At 46.3% G+C, this 24,796-nt stretch overlaps 1 protein-coding gene and 1 pseudogene across 3 annotated transcripts in view; both read left to right on the top strand.

Annotated features, from left to right (window-relative positions):
* The window catches only part of Mtmr12 (myotubularin related protein 12), a 75,055-nt gene extending 65,845 nt beyond the window's left edge, over positions 1-9,210 (top strand). For all 3 annotated transcript variants that reach the window (XM_036207077.1, XM_036207075.1, XM_036207076.1), the window contains exons 14-16: positions 2,306-2,473; positions 3,380-3,541; positions 6,470-9,210. In XM_036207077.1, the coding sequence (XP_036062970.1) occupies positions 2,306-2,473; positions 3,380-3,541; positions 6,470-7,036 (897 nt within the window). In that variant the 3' untranslated portion in view covers positions 7,037-9,210. The remainder of the gene's footprint in view (positions 1-2,305; positions 2,474-3,379; positions 3,542-6,469) is intronic.
* Positions 9,211-13,446: 4,236 nt separating this feature from the next.
* Positions 13,447-24,481, top strand: LOC118596186 (annotated as a pseudogene).
* The last annotated feature ends 315 nt before the right edge of the window (positions 24,482-24,796 follow it).

Genomic DNA, 24,796 nt, shown 5'->3' on the forward strand with positions numbered 1-24,796 from the left:
TGTGTAGTGTATACATTTGCTACAGACAGTATTCTTAACAGTAAAGTTTCCTTGTCTGGTACCACCACCGATTGCTAGAGCCTTTGCAGTGCTGGGAGAGGTACGGCCTGGGTCACAGCCTCTTCTGTTGGTTTGGGTGTCATTGCGGTGCTGTTTGGACATGGGAGCGTGGTTATATTGCCCAGGTTGGCTTTGCACTCCGCCTTCCATCTCATCATCCCAAGTAGCTGGGATTATGCACATGCACTACCACACCCAGCTTGTTTCTCTGTAGATGGAAGGCTCAGCCTCTCAGAGTGTTGTTTTATGTGTTGTTTTGAGTTGATTTTAGACAAGGTCTTACGTATCCCAGGCTGGTCTCGTTATGCAGCCAAGGATGAACTTGAAGTTTAATCCTCTGTTCCTGCCTTCCAGGCACTGGGGTTGTAGGCATAACCCACCACAACCAGTTTTATGCAGTGCTGGAGATGGACCCTAGGCCTTTGAGTATGCTAGGCAAGCGCTCTATCAACAGAGCCACATCCCCAGCCTGAGTTAACATTTAGTTCATCTCCAGGTTGTAGTGTGCTTTTTTAGGCGACACCAATGCAGACTCCTTGGTTCTCTTTGATAACTAGTGAAAGGAAAAATGGGCCCGGCTTTATTTAGTTAAATCATCTACAGAATGAACGTGCTAGTAGTGTGAATTGTGGCTTTTCTTATTCTAGATCTCTAATCAGCATGTCTGGGATGCAGAACGGCTTGGCACCCAGCATGCTCCTCAGGACTTGACAGGTTCCTGGAGAGACTCAGGCCTCTGTCACCATGCCAGCTGGTTCTTTCAGACCACCCCTGTACTCTTCTTTATGTTATCAAACTTAAGAGAAACCACCATCTCTCAGTCTTGGAAGGGACTCAGAGGAAGTAGGTTGAAAGGCTAGTGCGATTCCCATGCTTTGACGGGCAGAGAGAGGTGATACTGTATGGAAAGACGTGATTTTGCATGTCTTAAGAAAGGGAGACTGACAGACTCGGTATCTAGTTGGGAAAGAAGCTCAAAGAAGGCGTGTTCATCTAGCACATAGAGTCACTCAGACGCAAGAGCCCTCTCCTTACTGTACAGTGAGGCTCTTCTAGTCTGCGTCTTACTTAGTGATACTGCCCATAATCTGTGATGTGAAGGCTCTCAGAACCAATATGTTGGAGTTCTGGGGACTAGCGGGTATGATTCGCGATATTACTGATGTAGAGCTGGTCTTCTTTCCAAGAATTCTTACCGCCTCCCTCTCGCCAGCTCCGTGTGAGGCCTGTATCTCTACGAAGGTGGACAGCGCCCCGTAGTGGCCTTACCCTGTTGCAGGATCACTGGTGGGTCAAGAAGAAAACTCTACGGAGTGGTAGCACAGCAGACAGACTGCCAACAAAGACTGACTTGCCTCTGCATTGACCAAGCATTTGAGTGCAGGCCAGGGGCCCATTCTGCAGCTTTTGCCTTCTCTCCCGCCCTTTTGCCTTCAGGGCCCTCACTGGGTGATAAAGAAGGGAACCTTCTCCAGCTGAGTCTCCAGAACCCACCCCACCTGTTATCACTGGGCTGGCAGGAATGCCCCCATTTATTGACAAAACATAAAGTGGCAGTCATCACTAAGTCCTGTTTTTGCAGCTGAACTCTATGAACAAGAATGGGATTCACTTAGTTGGAGTTCAGAATTAGTGTTCTAACCACCAAAGCTGAGTGCAGACACTTGTATGTTAGTGCACATCTATTATGTGGTTTTTAGATACTCGTATTTGACACAGTAGGTACTGTTTTTATTAAGCGGCACAATGTTATTCATTAAGCAGCGCTGTTTACCGTTCGGAAAAAAGCCACGAGGTACAACAGAACCCACTATAAGACTTTATTAAGGGAAGGGAACAGAAGGGGTGCTTTGGCCTATGGAGAGATAATGCAGGAAGAGAGGGGAAGGATAGGTGGAACCCACCTTTTATAAGTCCCCGCCCCCCCCCCCCAGCACATGCGCATGTGGACTTAAGTTACTACGCTACACATGTGCATAGGTTATTGCACACAAGTTACATGATCATGCAGCGCATGGATTACTAGGATGTAAGGCCCTGGGATGACTAAGCATCTTGCCAGCACATGAGCGGTCATGGGGGAGTGGCTAGAATTCTAACAGGTACTGCCAACTTACAGAGCGGTGGTCTCCCTGAGAATGCTCATTACATGGAAAGAATTGTCTATTTGTTCAGTGAGGTGAGCTCAGGACAGCTCGTGCTGGGCCTAGGCTTCCTAAATAATGTGTGTTTTGTTTCCACATAGGTCCCTGTGTTCCTGCTTTTCTTAGATTGTGTCTGGCAGCTTGTACACCAGCACCCCCCAGCATTTGAGTTCACAGAGACTTTCCTGACTGTTTTATCAGATAGCTTATATATACCTATTTTCAGCACCTTCTTCTTCAATTCGCCTCATCAGAAAGATACAAACATGGTAAGAGTCCCTTTTAGAGACCCCTGTGTCATAAGAGCCTCATCTTCAAACTCGATTCACGACAGTGGTTCTACAGATGGCATGTATTCAATGCCGGCTCTGCACCAGACATTGCTTCAAGTGATCCCCAGCTAGTCCTTCCTGGGGAGGGATTTGATCTTTGCAGCACACTGTAACTGTCTAGTGCCATCCCCGAGGAAGCGGAAACACAGCAATCATCAAACCCAAGGTTATGTAGTAAATATTTAAGATGGAAGCGAATGTTGGAGTTTGGGAATAAAGACAAATTAAAAGTTATCCTTTTCAGAGGTAGACCAGATGCCCTCTCCTCATTACCTTAATGCCTAGAGTTGTTCTGGGACAAGAGTGGACCCCAGGGGAACAAGGTAGCCAGGCTTTGGTTTTACACCTGAAAGCCCTTTCGTTCCTGCTCAGCCTGTGCTCTAGATGTAAGGGGTCTCTGTTAATCTCTGTGCCTTCATCTAGCTCCCTCCTGCCTTGGGACTGGCTTTTAGTTGGTAAGTTGCCAAGTGCCAGGTTCCACAAGGAAGCAGGAACAGTGGGATTGGCATCTTCGTTCCACAGCCCTGCAGCTGCCAACTTTATACACTCAGGCAGTTCACTCCTGTTTTCGGAGCCTCAGTTTCCTCAGATGTCCAGTTGAGAAAGTAGGGGTTAACTCGCAAGGTTGTTGTGAAAGCACCCAGCCGGTAGCTGCATAGACCACTGAAGAAAACGGCCCTTCTCACCCTCCCCGCCAAGAGCTGCTTTCTGCCTGGAGAAACGCAGCCTATGTGCATTCATTCCCAGCCCAGCAGAGAACTCTTACTGCAGCCCGTTTCTGAGAATGTGTGTTTGCTTTCCACCATCCCTGGAAGCCGTGGTGACCTGTGCTTGTTTTGGCAGGGTAGGGAAAGCCTGGATACACAAAGCAAGCCTTTGACTCTGCTCACCGTGTGGGATTGGTCAGTACAGTTTGAACCCAAAGCACAGACCTTGCTCAGAAACCCTCTCTATGTGGAAAAGCCAAAATTGGACAAAGGCCAGCGGAAAGGATCACGTTTCAAAGTAAGATGTGCATGTCTTAACACCTCCCCCAACACTGTGCATGTGAGGACAAAGGCTACTTTATGGATCTCTCTGTTGGTGTGCTACCTCTAATACAGTGCACTTGGGACTTGTGGCACTCAGGTTATTGGGGCATTAGTGGTGCTTTAGCAAATCTGCTTTTGCTCTGATGAGACATATCACTGAGGCTGCTCTTGTCAGAGTTGTGTTGCATGGGATTGTACCTCTTACTCTGTGTCGGGGAGAGGAAAGGGAACATTGATTTGAAGGCTTTACTCCGCACGTGCTGGTTCATGTATTTCATAGCAAGACTTGTCTTTTTCAAACAACTTTACTATTTTATTTTATGAGTCTGTGTTTTATCTGATGTATGTCTGTATACTACATGTGTACCTGGTATCCACAGAGCCCAGAAAGAAAGAGCATCGGATCCCCTGAAATTGGGTTTTTAGTCAGTTGTGAACCTCCATGTGGGCGCTGGGAGTCAAACCTGGATCCACTGGAAGTCGGTGCTCTTAAACACTGAGCCATCTCTGCAGCCCCAGGACTTTCCCTAATAAACCTGTGAACAGAGTGGCAAGCTTTGTGCCAAGACGTGTACTGTCTCCCAGCTCTACCTACTCTATGTTGTGGCAAGAACAGTGGCCCTGAATGGTAGGCACTGGGCACAGCTGAGTTTCAGTGTTTACACAAGTGTCATCCCAGCTTTGGCCTGTAGACTAGAGTTTGCCAGCCTGTGTCCTAAAGCACAAACAGCAAGTCTTCATTTCCCTTTTAGATATTTCTTCTTGAGTTGACTAATTATGACACCCCAAAGTTCACTGACTGACACACAGTTTAAACAGCACCCCAGCTCTGTCACCTGGTCAGTGATGGCAAATCCAAGTCCGTGCATTCCATTGTCTTTCCCACCACTGCCCTTCCTATCCTGCCTGATCCTCAGGGGCCCTAGGATCCTTGCCAGTTCAGTCGGAACAGGGTTCTAGTCCAAGGAAGATGGCATCAGGTGAGCCAAGGCCAGCGCTTGGAGGCAGTGTCCGCTGCTGAGCACTGAGACCTGCCTTGTTGTCCTCTTAGCTGTCCTCAGGCCCAGAGCGGATACTTCCTTTTCTGTAGCTGGAGCAAGATGGCTGCTGCCAGTCAGCCAGAGACGAGCTTTTCTTTGGTGTGCCCTGCCCCCTGGTGGCAGCCTGCGCTAGACACAGAGCTGCCGGGTACCCCTTGTCTGATGTCCTTGCCGTCTCTTCTTACAGACAGTGGATTGCATTTTGTGTAAATGAGGCAGCCTTGGAGGTGAGCAACAAGGGACTTGGAAGCCTTCCTGTGAGCACCGGGTGCTGGGCTTGGGCACCATGCTGAGAGGCCACATGGAGGAGGTGTGAGCAGAGGCCTCCAACACCAGGCAACACTTGGTGACAGTTAGGCTCCCTTGTGGGGTTTTTTTATCCCACATTCCTGCCTGACTCACCTTGGTCCTTATGGAGAAGAGAGGCCACTTATCTTCATCCTTTCCATCTCCAGATGGAGAGGCAAAGGGTCTGAGCATCTCTGAGTTGTGCTGTTGTGGGTAACTTTGCCTGTGTGTATATTTTTTATTGTTATTACTTATTCCATAATCAGGAACTATTTTCTTTGTAAAATTTTTTTATGAGGATACACAGTAGAAATACGCTTGAAAACTGGAGTGCTAGCCTGAAGGTCATATTTTTATTCTATTCTCACTTGGTTTGTGGGAAGGTCTTACCCTGTTGCTTAGGCTACATGAAACATATAATCCAAGCTACTAGCCCTAACCTCCTGGTGATCTCTTGTCTCAGCCTCCTGAGCATGAGATTACAGGCATCAGCCACTCTGTTCCTACTCTGCATGAGCACCTAGGGGCAGAAGAGTTGGCAGGAAATGGCTTCTCCTCCTCCTCACATTTGTACCTTTTCCTTTGGGCATCGATGAAACCCACAACCTCTGTCCTATCTTCATAACCCTCTCACGGTGTACTCCAGAACATAATGCCTTGCCTTGCTTGAGGAAGCTAGCAAGCAGGAACAAACCTTAAATGCTCTCATGTTTCCTGTTCTGTGCAGTCTTGACAAACAAGACTGTCTGGGCAAGTTAGTCCTTTCCTCTTAACCATTGCCTCTGTGTGTTCCCACTGCCTGTCGTCCGAGAGAGAGAGAGAGAGAGAGAGAGAGAGAGAGAGAGAGAGACTGACAGACAGACAGACAGACAGACAGACAGACATGGCTTCAGCTGGAATTGCCCCTGAGTACCTGATAGGCTAAAAGGTTGTTTGGTCTGTGGGATAAGCTCTCCAGGTGGTCGGTACTGATACCTGAAGATGTTCAGAATGTTACTGCAGTTAAGAGCTCTTAAGCTTTGAAAAGAGAAACTTCTTCCCTTTAAATGATGTCCTGGGAGTGGCAGCACACACTGTATACCAGCGATCGGAAGGCAGAAGCAGGAGGATCCTGAGTTTCAGGCCAGCCTGCTCTACACAGTGGGTTCCAGGCTGTCCAGGGCTATGGAGTGAGAGACTCTGTCTCGAAGAGGCCCCAAGACTGACAGAAATCATTAACTGTTAAGCCAGTAGTTCTCCAAAGCACTTTGTGTCCATTGGAACCCCTCTTACCAGAAGGCCTAGTCTGTCCCAGTGTGCCTGTCTGCAGCCCATGTGTGCCTGGTTTCTTTCATTTGTTGATGGTACATCATGCGTAGATCACTCACAGTGTCACCAGGAACAGGACGTCCTTTCTATGTGCTACAGCATCTTAATGAGTGGGCCTGAGATGGCAGTTCTGATGTCTCTGGACACTGCTCACATCAGGATGATGACGCTCTTTATTATTATTATTATTATTATTATTATTATTATTAAAATTACTGTAACCTTGCCTCTTACCCAGATATTCTCTTTTCTGTTTTCTTTCAAAGCATCAACGGCAACTTTCTTTGCCACTTACCCAGTCTAAGTCATCTCCCAAAAGAGGGTTTTTCAGGGAAGAAACAGATCATTTAATCAAGAACCTGGGGAAGAGAATTAGCAAGCTTATGAACTCTTCGGATGAGCTCCAGGACAGTTCTCGAGAGTTCTATGAGAACTGGCATAGTAAGCCCGCAGACTACCACGGGCTGTTACTGCCTCACATCGAGGGGCCAGAAATCAAGGTGTGGGCCCAGCGCTACTTACGTTGGATTCCAGAAGCCCAAATCCTGGGTGGTGGCAGAGTGGCCGCCATGAGCAAACTCTTGGAAATGATGGAGGAAGTGCAGAGCCTGCAGGAGAAGATCGACGCCAAGCACCACAGACCGGAGGCTGTCCACACACAGGCCCCGGGCCTGCTGCGGAACTCTGCCCGCCTCTCCTCCCTGTTCCCTTTTGCGCTGCTCCAGCGACGTTCATCCAAGCCCGTGCTACCCACCAGTGGCTGGAAAGCTTTGGGAGGGGAAGATGACCTGGCCAAACGAGAAGACGAGTTTGTGGACCTCGGGGATGTGTGACCTGTGTCCTCAGGGACTGTGAAGGAGGCAGAGCAGAAGGGTAGGACAGTCGTTCCTTGGCCTGGTGTCATGGTATTGGTCCAGTGCTGTGTAGGAGACAGTGGAGGCTTTCGGGAAGAGAGCTGGCTCTCCGGAAGAGAGCTGGCTCTCCTTTTCTTTCCCAGTCCTGAACAATGATGCAATTAAAGCCGCACCTCTAGTACTCATAGGAAGGAGCTCCTGCTAGACCTGTCATAGGATTGGGGTCGCCTCCTGATGCCTGTATGATGTGTACACCAAACACCTCATGGCCAGCTTGCTGTGAGAGCTTCCCCCTTCTGTCTTTTCTGTGCCAAGAGAATTACGTAGCCACTGGGAACAAGAGCAAGGTCAGCTTTACATGGTGTCCGTAAATGGAGAGACGGGGGTATTAAGCTATATACTTTGACTTACACCACAGCGCATTCCAGCAACTCCCCCACATAGAAAAGCTGGGAAATTCCACTGGTGTCATTCATCCTGACATTCAGTTCCTTCTTCCTGGACTGGACCAAGGTGAGGTGGTGGCAGCCACCTCCCCTCTTCCTTTGCGGCCATTCCCATCTTCCTTCTTCCTGCTCCATGCCATCTGCACTGCCCACCGTGGTGCAGACTGTCCCAGTGTCTTGCTGCTGACCGATTGAGTGAACTGGGGAACCCCTCTGTCTTCCAAGGGGAGCTCCCATTCCTTGGAGCCCCCCATTTTGAGCATGCATTTGGCCTTCTGCTTTTGTATGGAGGCTCACGGCACCTGGACTGTGCCTCCCTGCAACCCCTCAGCTGCTCCCCTTGCCTTCCCCTTTACTGTCATAGATGCTGGGGCAGGCAGCTCACTCTCGAATGTGGCTTTCACAGGAAAGCCATCCCAAGTGTCAGACGCAATTATCACGGGATGCCTCAGTGATTTAAAAAGCCATAAAAGAAACTCAGCTCTGCCTGGTCACCTTGGATCTGCTGTCTTAAAGATATATATTTTTTTAGGGGTTGAAAGTATACTTTATAAGGATCACATCATTCTCAACGGAACCCTGTCCAATCTCACAAAAGGCATGGCTCATGGAGAGTGGGAGGGGGCAAGGGACCTCATTGGAGAACATGTCAAGTGTTTGCCGTTTATCTACATTTGCTGTTGAGGAGAGATCCTGTTGAGGAAATCTTTCTGTTGCTCGCGGGCAATAAGGCATTTTGAAACTTCACAAGAGTTCTTTCTGATTTGCACTGAATCTTCTTTTGTACACAATGATCGTTTTCCTCTTCTCCCTCCACACTGAGGCACAAGCCGGGTTGGTGTGTTGGGATGGCATGTTGAGGAGAGGTCAGGATTTTTGTTTCCAGGGCCAAATGCACTCAGTCTTGGTTGCCTTAAGAGCCTTCAGGCCAGGTCTGTGCTAGGCTTGTGTAGGGAATTGGAAAACATACAAGTTCCTTAGTTACCTTCACTTGCATTCTTGGAGCTTTCTAAACTATCAGTAACTGCCACTTCCTGTCTGTCTACTTCTCAAATACTCAGCAGAGATAACTATTTTTGTTACCATATTATAACATGAATATTTATATGGTGGCTTCTACAGTCTTAGTGATTTCCTTTCCAAAAATGCCTCCCATGATGTTGTATACTTCACAAGGTATGGTTTAAAGGCACAAGGTCATGACCCTTGTTATAGCAGTTGAATGTGCATTGAAATAGTTTTCTATTTTTTTTTAAATCACAATAGAAAAAGCAAACAAGCTGTTGTAACCTGTATGGTCATGACAGTTTATGTATTTATATTTGAAAACCAGATTTCTATAACTTGTATTTGTGTATAGAACTTTCCATGGGTTTATATATTGTGAATTTTTATCCCAGATTGAGATGTGGATTATGCTTAACATTAAAAGATAAAATAAGACCATTTGTTTAAAATGCACTGTGCAAGTTTGGAAGTGTATATTAATAACTTACTGTATATAATACCTGGCGTTTGTTTATACCTCCAAGTTTTTACACTGAAGATAAACTAGCTTTAATTGAATTCAAAAATGCTAAGGGGATTAATAAGCTGTTAGGCCGAGTCAGTCCAACTGTGCCGTTGATCTCTGGTGTTAGGGAAAGTTATCCTCATGTCTTACTGCACTGTAGCCGACTGCAGAGATTAAAGCAAGACTTGGAAGCAGCACTGTGACCCGTGTGCGTGCGCCGCCTCCCGCTTTGTCCTGAAGGGCCTCGTTCAGGACGTGAGAAGCCTGTCCTGGCTCCTGGCAGGTGCTCCGGCAGACAGAGAGCCCTGGGAAACTCAAGGCTGCGTTTTTTCGGACCTTTCTCTCTTCTCTTGTGTGTGTGTGTGGCAGGTAATGGGGTACCAGCACCCAAACAAATACTTAAAATTCCAGATGTCTGATGACCCTTGTTTAATCCCTGGGACCCAAAAGGTGAGAGGGAAAAACTGACACCACCACCCTCCCCACACACACACACAAGCACCCTCTTGTCTGTGCTCCCCACACAAAATAAACAAACGTCATTTCTAGTGCTGTGAAGAAAAGTAAGTATGGTCTGCTCAACACCAGGGTGAGTAGAAAAGGGGCTTTTTGTGTGTGTGTCTTTGAAATGAGCTAGTGTTGCACCTTTGCTCTGTGGGGATCTATGACGTCACCATTTTATTTCGTGCTGGAAGGATCTCCGTTCATTTAAAGCTGAGAGAAAGGCTTTAGTTTTTCTTCCAGATGTGAAGAGTGAGCTTGCCCAGAGCAAATGACTTCAGAGAATAAGGTTTTACATCACTTGTTTAGTGCTTACCAGGTTGAAGGTGTTGTTTGTTTTGTTCTGTCTCTGGCCTGTCCCACCTGCACATCAGGCTTCTCAGGCCTTTGTTTGTCCACACCCTGAAACACCCTTCCCCGTCTGGCCAGCCTTGAGATGCCCCGTGCCTAATAGGCTGCCACATCCATCTTAGACTTAATATTGTAGTGATTGATTTATTTTTATATCATGCATGAGTGTGCCTGCATGTATGTTATGTGTGTGTACCTGCAGAGGTCAAAAGGGGTCATTGGATTCCCTGAAACTGGAGTCACAGATGGTTGTGAGACCACCATGTGGGCGCTGAGAACTAAACCTGAATCCTCTACAAGAGCAGCCAGTGTCCTTAACCACTAAGCCATCTCTCCAGCATCTCTCGCCCAGCTGCCTCCTAGACTTCCTGCTTAGATATTTGTATTATATTCTTAACTGGTTAAGACCCTAGAGAGTCACAGCTTCCTTATTTCTCCATCTCTTGGTTGGTCTTGTGCAATCTGTGGTCTTGCGCTCACTTTTGCTTCTTTCTTGGTTTTGGCCAAGCGTGTGTGTGTGGGGAGTAGGGGACACTTAATGAGGAAATAAAATGGAGCATTTCCTATCCAGTAAGAAGCAGAATGGAAAATGGTTCCTGTTGAGAACTAGCCCTGTGCTTCATGTTACTCCCTGCCTCATTGTGGGACAGACTATAGAAATAACCTGACTAAAGCTCATTTTCCGAGCTCCTCCTCTGGTTGTAGTGGCTGTCCAGGGCTATAGTTATGCCCCCACCATGGCTCCTATTTAGAACACTGTCCTTGGGGTAGGACGAATTGGAGCTAAGCATCTGGAATCATGCACGCATGCATACACACCTGTCGCACAGGCACCTGCCGTAGGGATAGGATCTGCAGTGCTGTGTGGTCTTACACTGACATTTACTGTCAGCTTGATTCTCCTAGGAGACAAACTTCAGGGCTCATTGAGGTCGTTTCTAGAGAGGTTTAGCTGAGATGGGAAGAGCCAAACAGAAAGAAAACTCTTCACAGCAGTTTGGGCTGGGCGAATATGCCATGCTCACTGAAGCCCAGCAAAACAGGCCCAGTGCATGCCCTTCCTGGGTAGGGAAGAATACAGGTATGCCGCATTTTACCCCTGAGGGCCTTGTTAGAATCTACTACAGTTGTTTCAACAAGAGCCGATAACAAGAGCCTGTGCCCAAACTCCAGACTGAGGTACAGTCTGGATAAGAAAGGACGCAGTAGTGTTCTGAAGAAGCAGTCTGTATCCTCATGGCAGTTGCACTTGGGCAGAGTGTGTGTGTGTGTGTGTGTGTGTGTGTGTGTGTGTGTGTGTGTGTAAGTGTGTGTGTGTGTGTGTGTGTGTGTGTGTGTGTGTAAGCCCAGAAAGTGTCCACTTAAGACTTGGGTGTTTCATTGTATTTAAACTTTACATCAAAACAATAGAACAAAAAGGCTTGTGATGTAACTCAGGGTAGAGGACCCCACCTAGCATGCGTAGGGCTCTGGATTCAGTCTTCAGTGAGTGAGAAAGAAAGTGACAGGGAGAAAGGAACAGCAACTGCTTGGCTATTTGATGAGTCTGAGTGTGATGTTCGTAGTTACTTTGTGATGGAACTAAAATTAAGCTGGGCTAATGGATCTGTAGGAGACGACCAGCTAGAAGCATGTTAAAAATGAATAGTGGCAGTGGACTGATCTAGAAGTAGTAATTAGGCAGTTTATATGTTTGCCAAACTTTCTTTATACTCCTGGGCTGATAGGTATTTCATTTGTTCCCTGTGAGACGGTCTTACTGTGTAGCCCCCATGGTCCTGGAGCTCATTATGTATAGACTGGACTCACAGAGATCTGCCTACCTCTGCCTCTCAAGTGCCAGGATTAAAGGCATGTACCACCATGCCTGGCTATAGTTTATACTAATTTGGGAAGAAGTTTAAATCCTCCAAGAAATAATTGGAGACACAGGAGGGGTTAGATATGTGGGAGTGTATTGGTCATTTAAGCGGGGAGAGATGCCCCAGCCTTATGAAGCTACCTACCCCCAGGAAGATATAATGAGATTTGGAAAAGAGAAAAGTGGTTCATATAGTTATTTTGGAATTGTAGAAAGAACTAGAATGTGTGTGCCCTCCCCAGCCTTACCCCCTGGTCTCTTGGTCTCTGCACCATCATCTGCTGTCTAGGTCACTGTTCTCAATGTGTTCTACCTCTTGCTTCTCTTCTGTCATGTCTCCGTACATCAGTGAATCTTCTGAAAGTAGACACATTTTTCTTGGCTTGAATTGTTTTTGTGGATATATCCATTAAAACTCGGAATTGCAAGCTGGAAGGATGGCTCAGCAGTTAAGAGCACCAGCTGCTCTTCCAGAGGTCCTGAGTTCAATTCCCAGCAACCACATGATAACTCACAACCATCTATAATGAGATCTGATGTCCTCTTCTGGCCTGCAAGCATACATGCAGGTAGAGTACTGATTAAATAAATAAATGTTTTAAAAAACATACTTTAAAAAAGGTAGGAATTGCTGTTATTGAAGGTAGGTAGAAAGATTTCTGTGTGTGTGTGTGTGTGTGTGTGTGTGTGTGTGTGTGTGTGTGTGTGTGAGAGAGAGAGAGAGAGAGAGAGAGAGAGAGAGAGAGAGGGTTGACATTAGAGATGCTGTTTAGTCTCGATGCTCGTGGACAGAGGCTTTTTTCTTAAAATGTTCTTGCTCTCTCTTGAATGGCAGACCAAGTCTGCCCTCCCCAGTCCCCAACAGAGATGATTTTAGGCATCGCAATCATATTCCTGGTGAAGAGTCTGGGCTAGCTGTCATTTGGGGCACAGCTCCCATGGAGGATGCTCTTTCCAGTGAAGGTGTCTGTATGGTTTTCATTCATAAACAGACTTGGAGGGCTAGCCTTTTACTCCCACCAAGTCACACCCCCCCCCCCCTCACATTTTGAAACAGTTCATATTTCTCCAAGTTGATCCTGGCGTTGGCTTCAGGGGAGGCCACCAAGTTTAGTTGAGAATGACCAGGGCTCCCTGAAGCCTAACGTCTGAGTCCTCCCCACTGCTGCGTAACATTTGAAGCTTCACGTAACATCGCTCCATCGCCATTTCCACCAGGTAAAAGGTCATCATTTATGGAACCCACCTCTGGGAAGTTGTAGGGGATTAAAAATAAGTTCATATAAAATGTCTATTATGATGTAAATACTCAGTATATTTAGCTGTTATTATAGAATATGTTCGTAAAAATTTCCATTCCAGGAACGGTTAGCATTAACGTATCCTGGGCAGGAACACCAATTCCAAAGGTAGCTATAAAATATAAGCACTTCAGGTGTTGTCAAAATCTACCCCAGAGCAGGTGGGTGAAGGGCTGGAGAGATGCCTCAGTAGTGAAGAGTACTTGCTGCTCTTCCCTCTGGACCAGGGTTCAATTCCCAGCACCTGTATGATAGCTCACAGCCCTCTGTAACTTCAGCTCCAGGGGATTCAATGCCTCTGGCCTCTGAGGACACCTACATTTCTGTGCCCACACCCACATGCAGACATACATAACTAAAAATAATAAAAATTTGAAAATCTATCCCAGAGTTGTTAAAACTGTCTCAAAGGCGGGATGAGCAAGTACTTGTGGAATGTGGTTGACTGGAAAAAGTGCAGCGACCCCGTCCTCATTCCTTCAAGTCACAAACCTATATGGGACCGGCAGGCTAAGGCGCAGGGCAAGGTCTAAACCCTTCCTGTCATGGTTTGTAGTGCCTACTGGCCATTGCGTTGCCTCAGGAGTGAAGCTTTCCCAAGTGCACAGAGGCCTGAGGACAGGGTGGGCCTTCACCCAAGTGGGAACACGTTTGCTTTGTGTTGTTAAAAATGTTTGTCTACCTGGGATCCTTGATCTGGGGCTGACTTCCACTGCAGAGCACCAGCTGCTCAGGAGCTGCCATCCCTGCCCACCTGTACCCTCCTCAAGCTGCTGGTAGTTGCCCGAAGAATGGCATAATTGCTGAATGACCAGCTGGACTTGGTCACCATGACGCAGAACCTCACAGGAACAGCTGGAAGGAAGAAAGATGATGGATGTGGCTCATGTTTCAGACCATGATCACTTACGTCCATGGTTATGGGTCTCTAGGAGGCAGTGAGTGCATCATGGCGGCAGGGACGTGTGGCTGCCATGTGACACTTCTCCTGGGGGGACTAATGGCAGAGTAACACTTAGAGTAATTCTAGCAAGAATTCTTTCTGTGTATTTGGAGATCGCCAAGGAGAAACTCTTCATTGAATTAGGCGGGCAACCTGGCTGACCTAATGCTCTGGGAAAGACTGGGCCCCGAGTTACAAACCCACGTAACATGTATAGGTTTGAGCAGGGTTACTTTAATGTTGTTACAACATGGTTAGATTTAACTGTGATTTTTGTGGGATCTCATGGCCACTGAGGTGAAGTTCCTCTGCTGTTGAGCTTGTAGAAGTGGGATTGATTTGATAAGGGCAGTTTCTGCAAAGCAGTTGTCTTTTAAGATGGTTCTGTAAGTAATTGTTTCCCCCAGGACAGAAGCAAGCAGGAAATTAACATCCCTTGTTCTTGACTATGTTAGAAATAACGCTATCAATTAGGCTTTCATTAAGTAAAACAGCATTTTGACTGTGTTATGAACATATATTTATCATAGATCATAAATCATATATGTTATGGACATACATATCAAAGGTAATACATGTGCAGCATATAATTTTACCCATACCAAGACCAGTGAAGGACTAAAGTAGCGATACCACCAAAGCTCACCTTCGTGAACCAGTGAGCGTATTGGGGTTAGTATGGACTATGGGTGAAAGAGAAGCAGGTGACTCCAAGCAGCTGCATAAAAACAAAAGCCCTTGGGCTAGGGATTTAGCTCAGTGGTAGAGCACTTGCCTAGCAAGCGCAAGGCCCTGGGTTCGATCCTCAGGCAAAAAAAAAAAACAAAAAAAAAAAAACATCCCAGCATGAGTGAGGACTCTGGGGATCACTGCATTACATGCAGGGAGTTTAAGAGATGAAGTATTGCTGGGTGGTGGCGGCACATGCCTTATTCCTAGTACTTCGGAGGCAGAGGCAGGCAGATCTCTGAGTTCGAGGCCGAGGCCCACCTGGGCTACAGAGTGAGTTCTAGGAAAGGTGCAAAACTACACACACACGCGCACACGCACCCACACACACGCACACGCACACACACACACACACACACACACAAAGATGAAGTCTTCCAGGCACTCCCCAGTCCTTACTGCTTGTCTAACCTTGGGGATGGAGAGGCTTATATGTATTTAGTCAATTTCAGGAACTTCCTGGGTTTTTCCTGAGTCTTAAAAAACTGTCCTCTAGAACTGCCTGAGTCTAAGGAGCTTCCTTCTAGGATGGAATGTTTCAACTCAGAGGAGACTGCTACACAAAAATGAGAAGGCGTTCGTTCACCTCCTGGTCAGGAAGGGTAGGGGGAGAGAGAGGGAGCAGAAAGGAGGATATGAATAAATGCCTGCACTCATGGGCTTTCTCCTTTTCCCCCTTGAAGTCCGTCTGGCCCCGTCTATGAGATGGCACTAATTTTAAGATTTTCTTCTCTTACTTTTATGTCCGGAAACACCTCCCAGACATTTCCAGAAGTGTACATTATGCATAGGCACTTTTCAGTCTAGCCAAGTTGATAATAAAGGTTAACCATCACCTTAACTTAGGTCAGTTCGTGACATGCTATCAAATTTACAAGCAACAGACTCACGGTTACGGTTACTAGACAGTCTGTCACAGATCCTTCTGCAGGCCTCCTCGTTCCTTAGAATCTGCCCTGGCTAGTTTATGTCAGCTTGACTCAAGTTAGAGTTATCTGAGTGAGGGGGAACCTCAGTGGAGAAAATGTCTCTATAAGAATGGGCAGACAAAGTCTGTAGAATATTTTCTTTATTAGTGATTGGTGGGGAAGGCCCAGCCTCTTGTGGGTAGGAACATCCTCGGGTTCTATAAGAAAGCAGGCTGAGCAAGCCATGAGGAGCAAGCCGGTCAGCAGCACTCCTCCATGGCCTCTGCATCAGCTCCTGTCTCCGAGTCCCACCCTGTTTGAGTTCCTGGCCTAGCTGCCTTGGATGAGGAACTGTGATGTGGAAGTGTAAGCATAAGAAACCCTTCCCTTCCCAAGTTGCTTTTGGTCATGGTGTGTCATGCCAGCAATAGAAACTGTAACTAAGTCAGGATTGCAGGAGGGGCCTAGTCTCTGGTCTGCTGCTGCCGTGGCTGTTTGCCGAAGGGCTTTGTTTACTATCTGGATGTCTTAGTTTGGTCCCTTCAGAAGTTGATTCTGAGATAGCAGTTTGGGTGCAAGGAATACTTAGGTAGTAGTCCTGAGCAGCGCTGAAGAAGCAGCAGACTGAGATAGGAAAGAAAAAACAGACAATAAAACGTGCACAGATGAGGGGCTGCAAAGGTGGTTTGGCGGTTAAGAGCACTTGCTGCTTTTGCAGAAGACCTGGGTTTAGGATCCCAGCTGCCATATGATGGCTTACAATAGTCTGCAACTCCAGTTCCAGGGATCTGGTACCTTCTGGCCTCTGTGGGCACCATATGTGGGCAAACACTCACTTGTGTAAAATAAAAAGATTGAAGTGTGTGAATGAAAGCCAGGAGTGGTGGTGCATGCTCTTAATGCAGCACTTGGAAGACAGAGGCTGGAGGATCAGAAGTTTAAGGCCATCTTCAGGTACATAGTAAATTTGAGGCCAGCCTGAGATGCATGAGACCTGTGTGTGTGTGTGTGTGTGTGTGTGTGTGTGTGTGTGTGTGTGTGTACACATGAGCACTTGCTCTGGGCATCTGGGCTAAAAAAACCCTGGCACAGTCTCTGAGCAACTGTGTGGCGTGTGCTCAGAGCTACTCACCAGAGGACGATGACACATCAATTCTTTTCCTCTCTGAGGGCTGCTTGTTCTTGGAAATCACACACCACCACCAGAGATGTGGGCAGGGCACCATTCGCTGCAGTTAGAAGGACCCCTTAGAAGATGGGCATAATTCCCTCCATGATCAGCTAGGGACAGCAAGTTTGCCAAAGCTACTAAGCATGGCACCTAACTAGCACAGTCTCACCTAGATTAACATGCTAGTAACCCCCAACCCAGGCATCCAGGCCTCTGCAGCATGAAGCAATCCTCACATATTTAGCTGCTCTTCCTAGTCTCAAGGAGGCCTGCGGATTGGGTGTCTCATCTGCTTCTCCCAGTGTTACAAAACCAGTGTGTATATTCCTTTTTGTAAATGCCATGGCTGGTGTCAGAAGATTTATCAAGTGTCCAGTGGAATTTAGGGGAGGCCACTGTTCCAGATTGAGTTTCTGCACCAGGCCCCAGAAGCCCAAAATGAAGTCATTCATGCCACGTAATTAAACTGCAACCCCCAGGAAGGAAGAAAATCCCCCAACAGACCAGCCATTATTCCTAAGCCCAGAGACAGTACCTAAGCTACAGGGGCCCAGGCAACTTGAACTGGAGTAGGGAAGGTCCCTGTGCTTCAAAACCTCACAAGAAAAACAGTCCAGTGTTAACCTGCCTGCGGCTTCCTCGCTCCTGCTCAGAACTGCCTTGTCAAAGCAATTCAGCCCTGCACAGAGGAGAGCCTTTCCACTTTAAAACAATGAATAATTATGTTTATCCATGTGCAATTTCATGTATGTAATGCATTCTGATTATTCTGTCCACACCCTCTTTTGGCTTTCTCCCAAACCTATCAACTCCTCCCAACATCCCAACAAGTTCCCTTTTTATGTTCATGTATTTTTATTTTGTTCTGTGATCCAGTGACTTTAACCAAGACTGTCTATGTGACCAACTATCCATAATGGTTTCAACAGTGGATATATATATATATCTGACCCCCCTCCCCCAGAATCCTTCAGTAGCTCAGTAGGGAGAGGTAAGGCTCCATGAACCCCTCTTCCATCCATAACTGGCTATGGGCAACCACAACTGCTGTGTTCATGATTTCAATTGCTGTGTCATACCCAGAAGATAGCATTTTATAGTCTTTTTCCTGTCTGCTGGCTCTAACATTATTTCCAGCTCTTTTGCCACAATGTTCCCTGAGCCTTGGAAAGAGGGTGGTGTAAATGCCCTGTTTAGAAACGAACATTCAGCCGGGCTGTAGTGGTGCACGCCTTTCGGGAGGCAGAGGCAGGTGCATCTCTGTGAGTTCGAGGCCAGCCTGGTCTACAGAGCAAGATCCAGGACAGGCACCAAAACAACACAGAGAAACCCTGTCTTGAAAAAGAAAAGAAAAGAAAAAGAAGAAAAGAAATTAGCATTCAACTGTTCCTTTTTCTTAGCACCTTGTTATAGTCAAGAGTTTCTGCAATCACTCCCATTCACTGTAAAGAGAATCTTCTCTTATTACGGCTAAGGAAAGCATTTGTCCATGGTTATAAACATACAAGTTTAGGAGACAGTTTGACACCAAGTCAATTTGGCTAAGGAATAATAGTGAGGTCGTCCCCCCCCCCCGCCCTACAGCCTCTTCAACCATGAGGTTTTGTTGTTTGTTTGTTTGTTTGTTTGTTTGTTTTGAGACAGGGTTTCTCTGTGTAACAGCCCCAACTGTCCTGGAACTCTCTTTGTAGACCAGGCTGGCCTCGAACTTACAGAGATCCACCTGCTGTGCTTCCCAAGTGCTGGGATTAAGGGTGTGGGCCACCACCACCTGGCTTACCATGATGTTTTGATTGGGTTCACAGTAACAAACTTCAAGTCCCTCCTGCACACTGGCCAAATCCAATCGTAAAGCAGCCGGTTGCTCCTGTAACAGTCATGCCACTAGCACCAGTGGGCACATCTTGCCAGATAGATTGGTATTATAGTTTGTAAGGTTCACATCTTAGTCAGATCATCAATGCCTTTCCTCCCCAGCAGCCTGCATAGCACCTTCCAGCATGGTGAAAGCTACTGGGCCAGTCTGAAGCTTCCAGCTCTGTTCCAGCTCCATTTCTCTATATCTTGCAATCAAAGTGTGTGATGTCTTCAGCGACAGGGTCTTATCATCTAGTTCTGGTGGGCAGCCAAGAGGGATGGCTGGAGTCAGTGGTGTTTTGGAGGCCTTTGGGGCCTCTCTGACCAATCGTCATAAGAGCGTATCTCACATACCCTCTAGAAGCATTGTTATCTATCCAAGCAGGATATAACCTCCGCTCTAACTCATATTTTTTTTAACATTATAGGCATGCTTCACCATAGTGGTTTCTATTAATGCAATAAATGAGGTTTAAAAGACTCATTGTTTCTCAATGTGACCCCCTCCTACACAACGTGAGGGTAAGATGAATGGTGTGAGTATTGTCATGTTTCACCATACTATTTTCTATTAATACAACAAATGAGGTTCAACAAAGTCATGGCTTCTCAGATTGCCACCTTCCTTCCTGCAGGGGATATTTGTCACAACTTGGGGTAAAGTGACAGCTATTAGTCTCTAGTGGCTTATGGTGGTGCCAAATATCCACAGTGCACAGAGCAGGCCCCACCCCAGCAAAGATGCGTCTGACCCTGCATGACAACCGCTCAAGGTTGAAAAATTGGTCTGAATCCATTCCCCTGCCCTTAGCATCTCCATTGCAGTTGAAACTACCCTAAGACAGCCAGACTTTTGAATATTATTGGAAAGCACTTTCCCTTCATAATATGAGACTTAGAACAACTGATATATGATAACATAATCCAAAGTAGGTACAGACAGAACCTGGATTTTATAATGCATGCAAATACTAACATTTGCCATAACCTCAGTGGCATCCTCCACCTAAAGCCGTTTTAAAATGTGGGACAGATGACTTTTTGATCCCAGCAAGTTCCAAATTGGCTGGTCCCTCTATGATGTTCCTGTGAGCAGGAAAATACTTGAAAGGAGTCTGGGCTTTCTTCTGTGGAGTACTGTAGAAGCAAGGCATGATGTGTGCACGGGGAGCCTACTGTGGCGCAGGCCTGCTTGGGGGAGGAGAGTTGGTGCTGTAACCAAAGTTAGACATTCAAATGTGTCCCCTTTTATACACAGGCAAGAGCATATGGTATATGCTGGTACTGTCTCTCTTGCGAGCTCTCTCTAAAGTTGTTTTTCTGTTTATTATTCTCCCTTCTCTCTCTCTTAGTTACTTTTCTAATGTTGTGAAGAGACACCATGACCAAGTCAACTTGTAGAAGAAAGCAGTTAATGGGGCCTTACCGTTTCAGAGACAGTCCATGACCATCATGGTAGAGAGCCTGGCAATGGGCAGGTAGACATGATGCTGGATCAGTAACTGAGAGCTTATATCTGATCTATAAGCACGGGACAGAGAGGTCACTGGGAATGGCATGAGCTTTTGAAATCTCAAAGCCCGCTCTCAGTGACACACCTCCTCCCACAAAGCCACACCTCCTAATCCTTTCCAAATAGTTCCACCAATTGGAGACCAACCAATCCTTCAAATATATGAGCCTGTGGGAGCTGTTCTCATTCAGACAACCGTAATATTCTTTCAGAACTCTCGGTACAATAGGAGATCGTCAATGTTTAACTACTACAAAAACAATGCTTTCAGGTTGTTCCTATTAAAATGTGTGAGTGGTCAGACGCTGTTTAGGTCCACCTCTCTTCCTCTTGCTTTTCTCACCCCACTGAGTAAGGAGTAGAGTGCCAATGTATTACACAGGTCACTGTGGCAGCCTCCTCCCACGCCCAAGCCTCACAGGCACTGCCAGCTTCCTCCTGCTTCAATCAGAGTTACTTGGTTTCTGCTCAGTCTGGAATGTGGGGCAGCCCATCCTTCATAAAGGAGCAGTGTTCTGCATCCTCAAAGCCCAGTGGGCGTTTGGCAGTGGTTCCTGTTTCTACCAGAGAGGTAACTTGTGCCCAGTCTCAGGATTCTGGTTACAAGGCTGACCTTCCAGAATTGAAGAGTTGACCCACACTGTCCTTTCCTTTATTAAACACACTGCATTAGCTGGATGATTAAGGGATTTAGTCCTTAACTTAATGCTGAACTTTTGTTCAATAAAATAGCTACATAATGCCTTCAAGACACAGAGGACTTCCATAGCTGTCATCTGCTTTTAAGAACCTCTAACAACCTTGGGAGCATGGTAAGCAGCCCTGCCCCACCCGCCAAGTCCTTCAAGCTGTGGAGCACAGGCAAAGAGCAACCAGACTCCAAGAAAGAAATGTTTTGTGACTTTTGCAAGATTAGTTAAAAGCCAAGAAATTAAACAGCGTCTGTTTACAGTAGGTGGTGAGGAAAACATAACATAACACAAGCCATTTCCTGCCTTATGCAGAGCCAGTTTGATACATACATCTCCTGTGTGAGCAGATCCACAAATTGTCGGTTTTCTTCATAATAACATAGCAGACGCCAGGGAATAAGGGCTCAGTGTGCTCCAGGCACAAGGCGAACTTATCCAGGTCTGACTCAGGCAGAAAACAGCCAAGCTGTCAAGACAAAGAGTGACTGAGATGCAGGAATTCCAATGGATGCCCATGGCTGAAGAGTGACTGAGACACAGGAATCCCAATGGCTGTCCACTCAGTCTATGACGCATCCCAGAATTTGGATCACAGTGTGCCACATTTTTGTTAGATTCTCTCTCTCCACTTAGACCAGGTTTTCTTTTCTGGGTCCTTCTTTCCATTATGGCTCCTGGATATCAAGCTTCACCCCAATATGAGGCCTCCTATAGGATACGGAAGCAATGGACCAGTACTATAAGCAGGGGGTCTGATTTCAACTTAAATACACATGGAAGAAGCAATGTCTGTTTTGTTTTGTTTTTGCAAGGGGTTTGCTGTCAGAATGCAGGTGTTGATAACTTGAAGCCAAAACTGGGAAGGAAAAGACACACACCAACATTGTCATTCATTGCTCATCCAGTCTACAGCGTTGTGGTGGGTTGACAAGCGAACCATTGTACAATTTGAAAAGGAGCCTTCTGGGATGGGACAAGGCTCCTTCAAGTGTGCCTGAGCCTTGAACACACTGAAAGTTGAGCTTGGTATCACTTATTGATATCTCCCTACAGAAATCTGAAACCAGCAAACATGATGCTCCAGGACACAGAGATTTTTTATCAAAAACATTATTACAGTCACATCTCAGGTTGATTGTGCTACCCTGATTATGCTGCTGGTGTTAGTGAGTTTGAAGGTGGTATATCCAAGAAGGAGCAAGACCCATGAGCATGCTCTTCTGGCTTATACAGCTAATTGTTGGTTCTAGCAAAATGGATTCCTGCCAGAGTCCAGCTCCAGTGGGTTCAGGTCCCAAAGAGGAGGTGTAGAGTCAGTCAGCAAGGTAAGGAGACTGATGCAATCTGAGGGTGCGTCAGGATGGCTGCCCATTTATTGAAAACAGGCTGCACCTTTTTGTTGTTGTTGTTGTTGTTTTGTTTTTCGAGACAGGGTTTCTCTGTGTAGCTTTGCACCTTTCCTGGATCTTGCTTGGTAGCCTAGGCTGGCCTCGAACTCACAGAGATCCACCTGCCTCTGCCTCCCGAGTGCTGGGATTAAAGGCATACGCCACCACCGCCCGGGTCAGGCTGCACCTTATATACTCTATAATTGCATTATAGTTTAACCATAAGCAATATTGAAAGCATACTTAGTGATTTCAGGGTGAAAGTGGTCATCAGTGTCATTACAGCATTTTTTCTTGAAGCAAAAACTAAAACAAAAACAAAACAAAACAAAAACCCATCCGGGCAGTGGTGGCTCATGCCTGTAATCCCAGCACTCGGGAGGCAGAGGCAGGTGGATCTCTGTGAGTTCGAGGCCAGCCTGGTCTACAGAGCTAGTCCAGGACAGGCTACAGAGAAACCCTGTCTTGAAAAACAAAACAAAAAAACAAAACAAAACAAAACAAAAACAAAGAAACAAAAAACCCAGTAAATTTAGCAAGAATCTAAATGCCCATTGTCCTCTGAGGTTCAATAACCTTGCCAGGTGTCTCCTTACACTTCCTCCTGCATGGTCTCAGTCCTTGTGGTCAGGAGGTATTGAACATTGAGTCCTGAGAAACAAATCCATAAGAGCAATTTTTATTCTTCAAGGGACATGATGTAGTGTTTGTACCATGAGCACAAGCACTGAGCTGTTTCCTGATTGCATTTCTTTGCGCCTTAGTCTTATAATATGGGCCCGTTCCCCTCATAAGCTCCCAAAGGGAAGGTCCTGACATCTTACGCTTTTTTCCTATTATACCATACCATTTTGATTCCTTCAAAGTATGCTCCTGTATAGAGCAGAGGGGGATCAAGTCAGTCTAACTTCCTAACAGAATCTGTTCCCCGTGGGGTATCCCAGGTCTTGCCATTCATCTAGTAAGCCACTAATCATGGGCACTATTCTCTAGTTATAACTGAATTCTTGCCCTTGTATTGTGTGTTTTTCATCCCTGGGACCAGGTATGCCCAGTTAGTAAATTTTTAACTTTTCTATTCTTGGTGTAATCAGAGGGGAGGCAGAGTTATTGTGCTATAATATAGTTCCACGGTGGCAGGACTTTTTCCAAAGAATTATTTTGTTCAGAGACGGCCATTGTATATAGCCTCATCCCTAACCAAAGCTCACACAAAATTTCCCAAAGGAAAAGGCAAAAGGAAACTCCCCTAATATATAGAATCATTAAAAAGGAAAGTAAAAAGGTGGTAGAGAGCTGTAATTGGCAATGTCGAAATGCTGGAACTTTGCAGCAGTGGTCACCATATGATCCACCACAGATTCCACTGAGCCACCCTACAGCCAGAAGAGATGAGGGGATGCAGTTGAGGCAATCAGGACCTACATTAAAAAAGTTAGTTACAGGAGCATTTGTACCAGTTCGGTTGGAATGGTGACAGCATGCTAGAGTCAAATGATAACATGCCTTGGCTCAAGGCATAGAAAGTCACCTGTAAAGAGTGGGCTGCCTGTAGAACCACATTGCTGGGAGCTTTGGATTTCATCTTGCCACCAACTCATCCAACCAAAAAACCTCCATGGCTTCCCTCCAAGATATCTGTAAAATTGGTAGTATTAGGGTAGAGTGGAGACTGGTGTTCTTACACCTCGCCATGGTGGTTATCTTTGTTCCAGTCAGTGTTGGCAACTGAGGTTAAGTCTGCTGAAATGAGCCATAGGGCTGTCAGTAAAGCTCTTTGTGGGGGGGCAGTCTGAGTTTCGATGTAAATAATGTGCTGGTCAAAGATGTTAGATGTGGTAGTGTTATTGGTGACACCAAAATGACCCTCTAGTGGAAGCCACTGGCTTCACTGCTCAGGTGACTATCCGTCCAGGGCAAATTAGTGCTGGTTATGGATTGTCATACGGCTCCCACAGCATGCAAGTGTGCTGAGCTTAAAGAAAAGATTGGCTGTTATTCTGGTAAGACTCTGGAGGACAGCCTTAAATGCTTTCGATCTGGAGATGGAGCCATTGTTGAAATAACCTGGGTAAGCCTGTATATGTTGAGAGTTTCTCTGACTATCCTTCACTGGGTTTTGCTGTTTGTGATATGAGGAAGACAGTTGCCGTGAGTATCGTCAAAGCCATGGACAAGAAGGCCACTGGAGCTGGCAAGGTCACCAAGTTGCCCAGAAAGCTCAGGAGGCTAAATGAATATCATTCCTAACAACCTGCCGCTGGTGTCTTAATCATTGGCAGAGGAACAGTCCCAGACCTGTTTGTCTCAATTGGACATGTATGTTAGTAGTCAAAGACAGGATCATGATAACAATGAGCTGTAAAACTGTCAGAAGGGAAGGAGAATGGTTTTGTTTGTTTGTTTGGTTTTTCTCCCTTCCCTTTCTTCCCTCCAAACCCTCCCATATACCACTCCTGCCCACCTTGAAATTCATGGCCTTTTTTCACTAATTAATATTACATGCAAATATATACATGTATATACATATATATTCCTAACTATAACCTGCTCAATATGTATAAT

Source organism: Onychomys torridus, chromosome 15, assembly GCF_903995425.1.
Source record: "Onychomys torridus chromosome 15, mOncTor1.1, whole genome shotgun sequence".
NCBI lineage: Eukaryota > Metazoa > Chordata > Mammalia > Rodentia > Cricetidae > Onychomys > Onychomys torridus.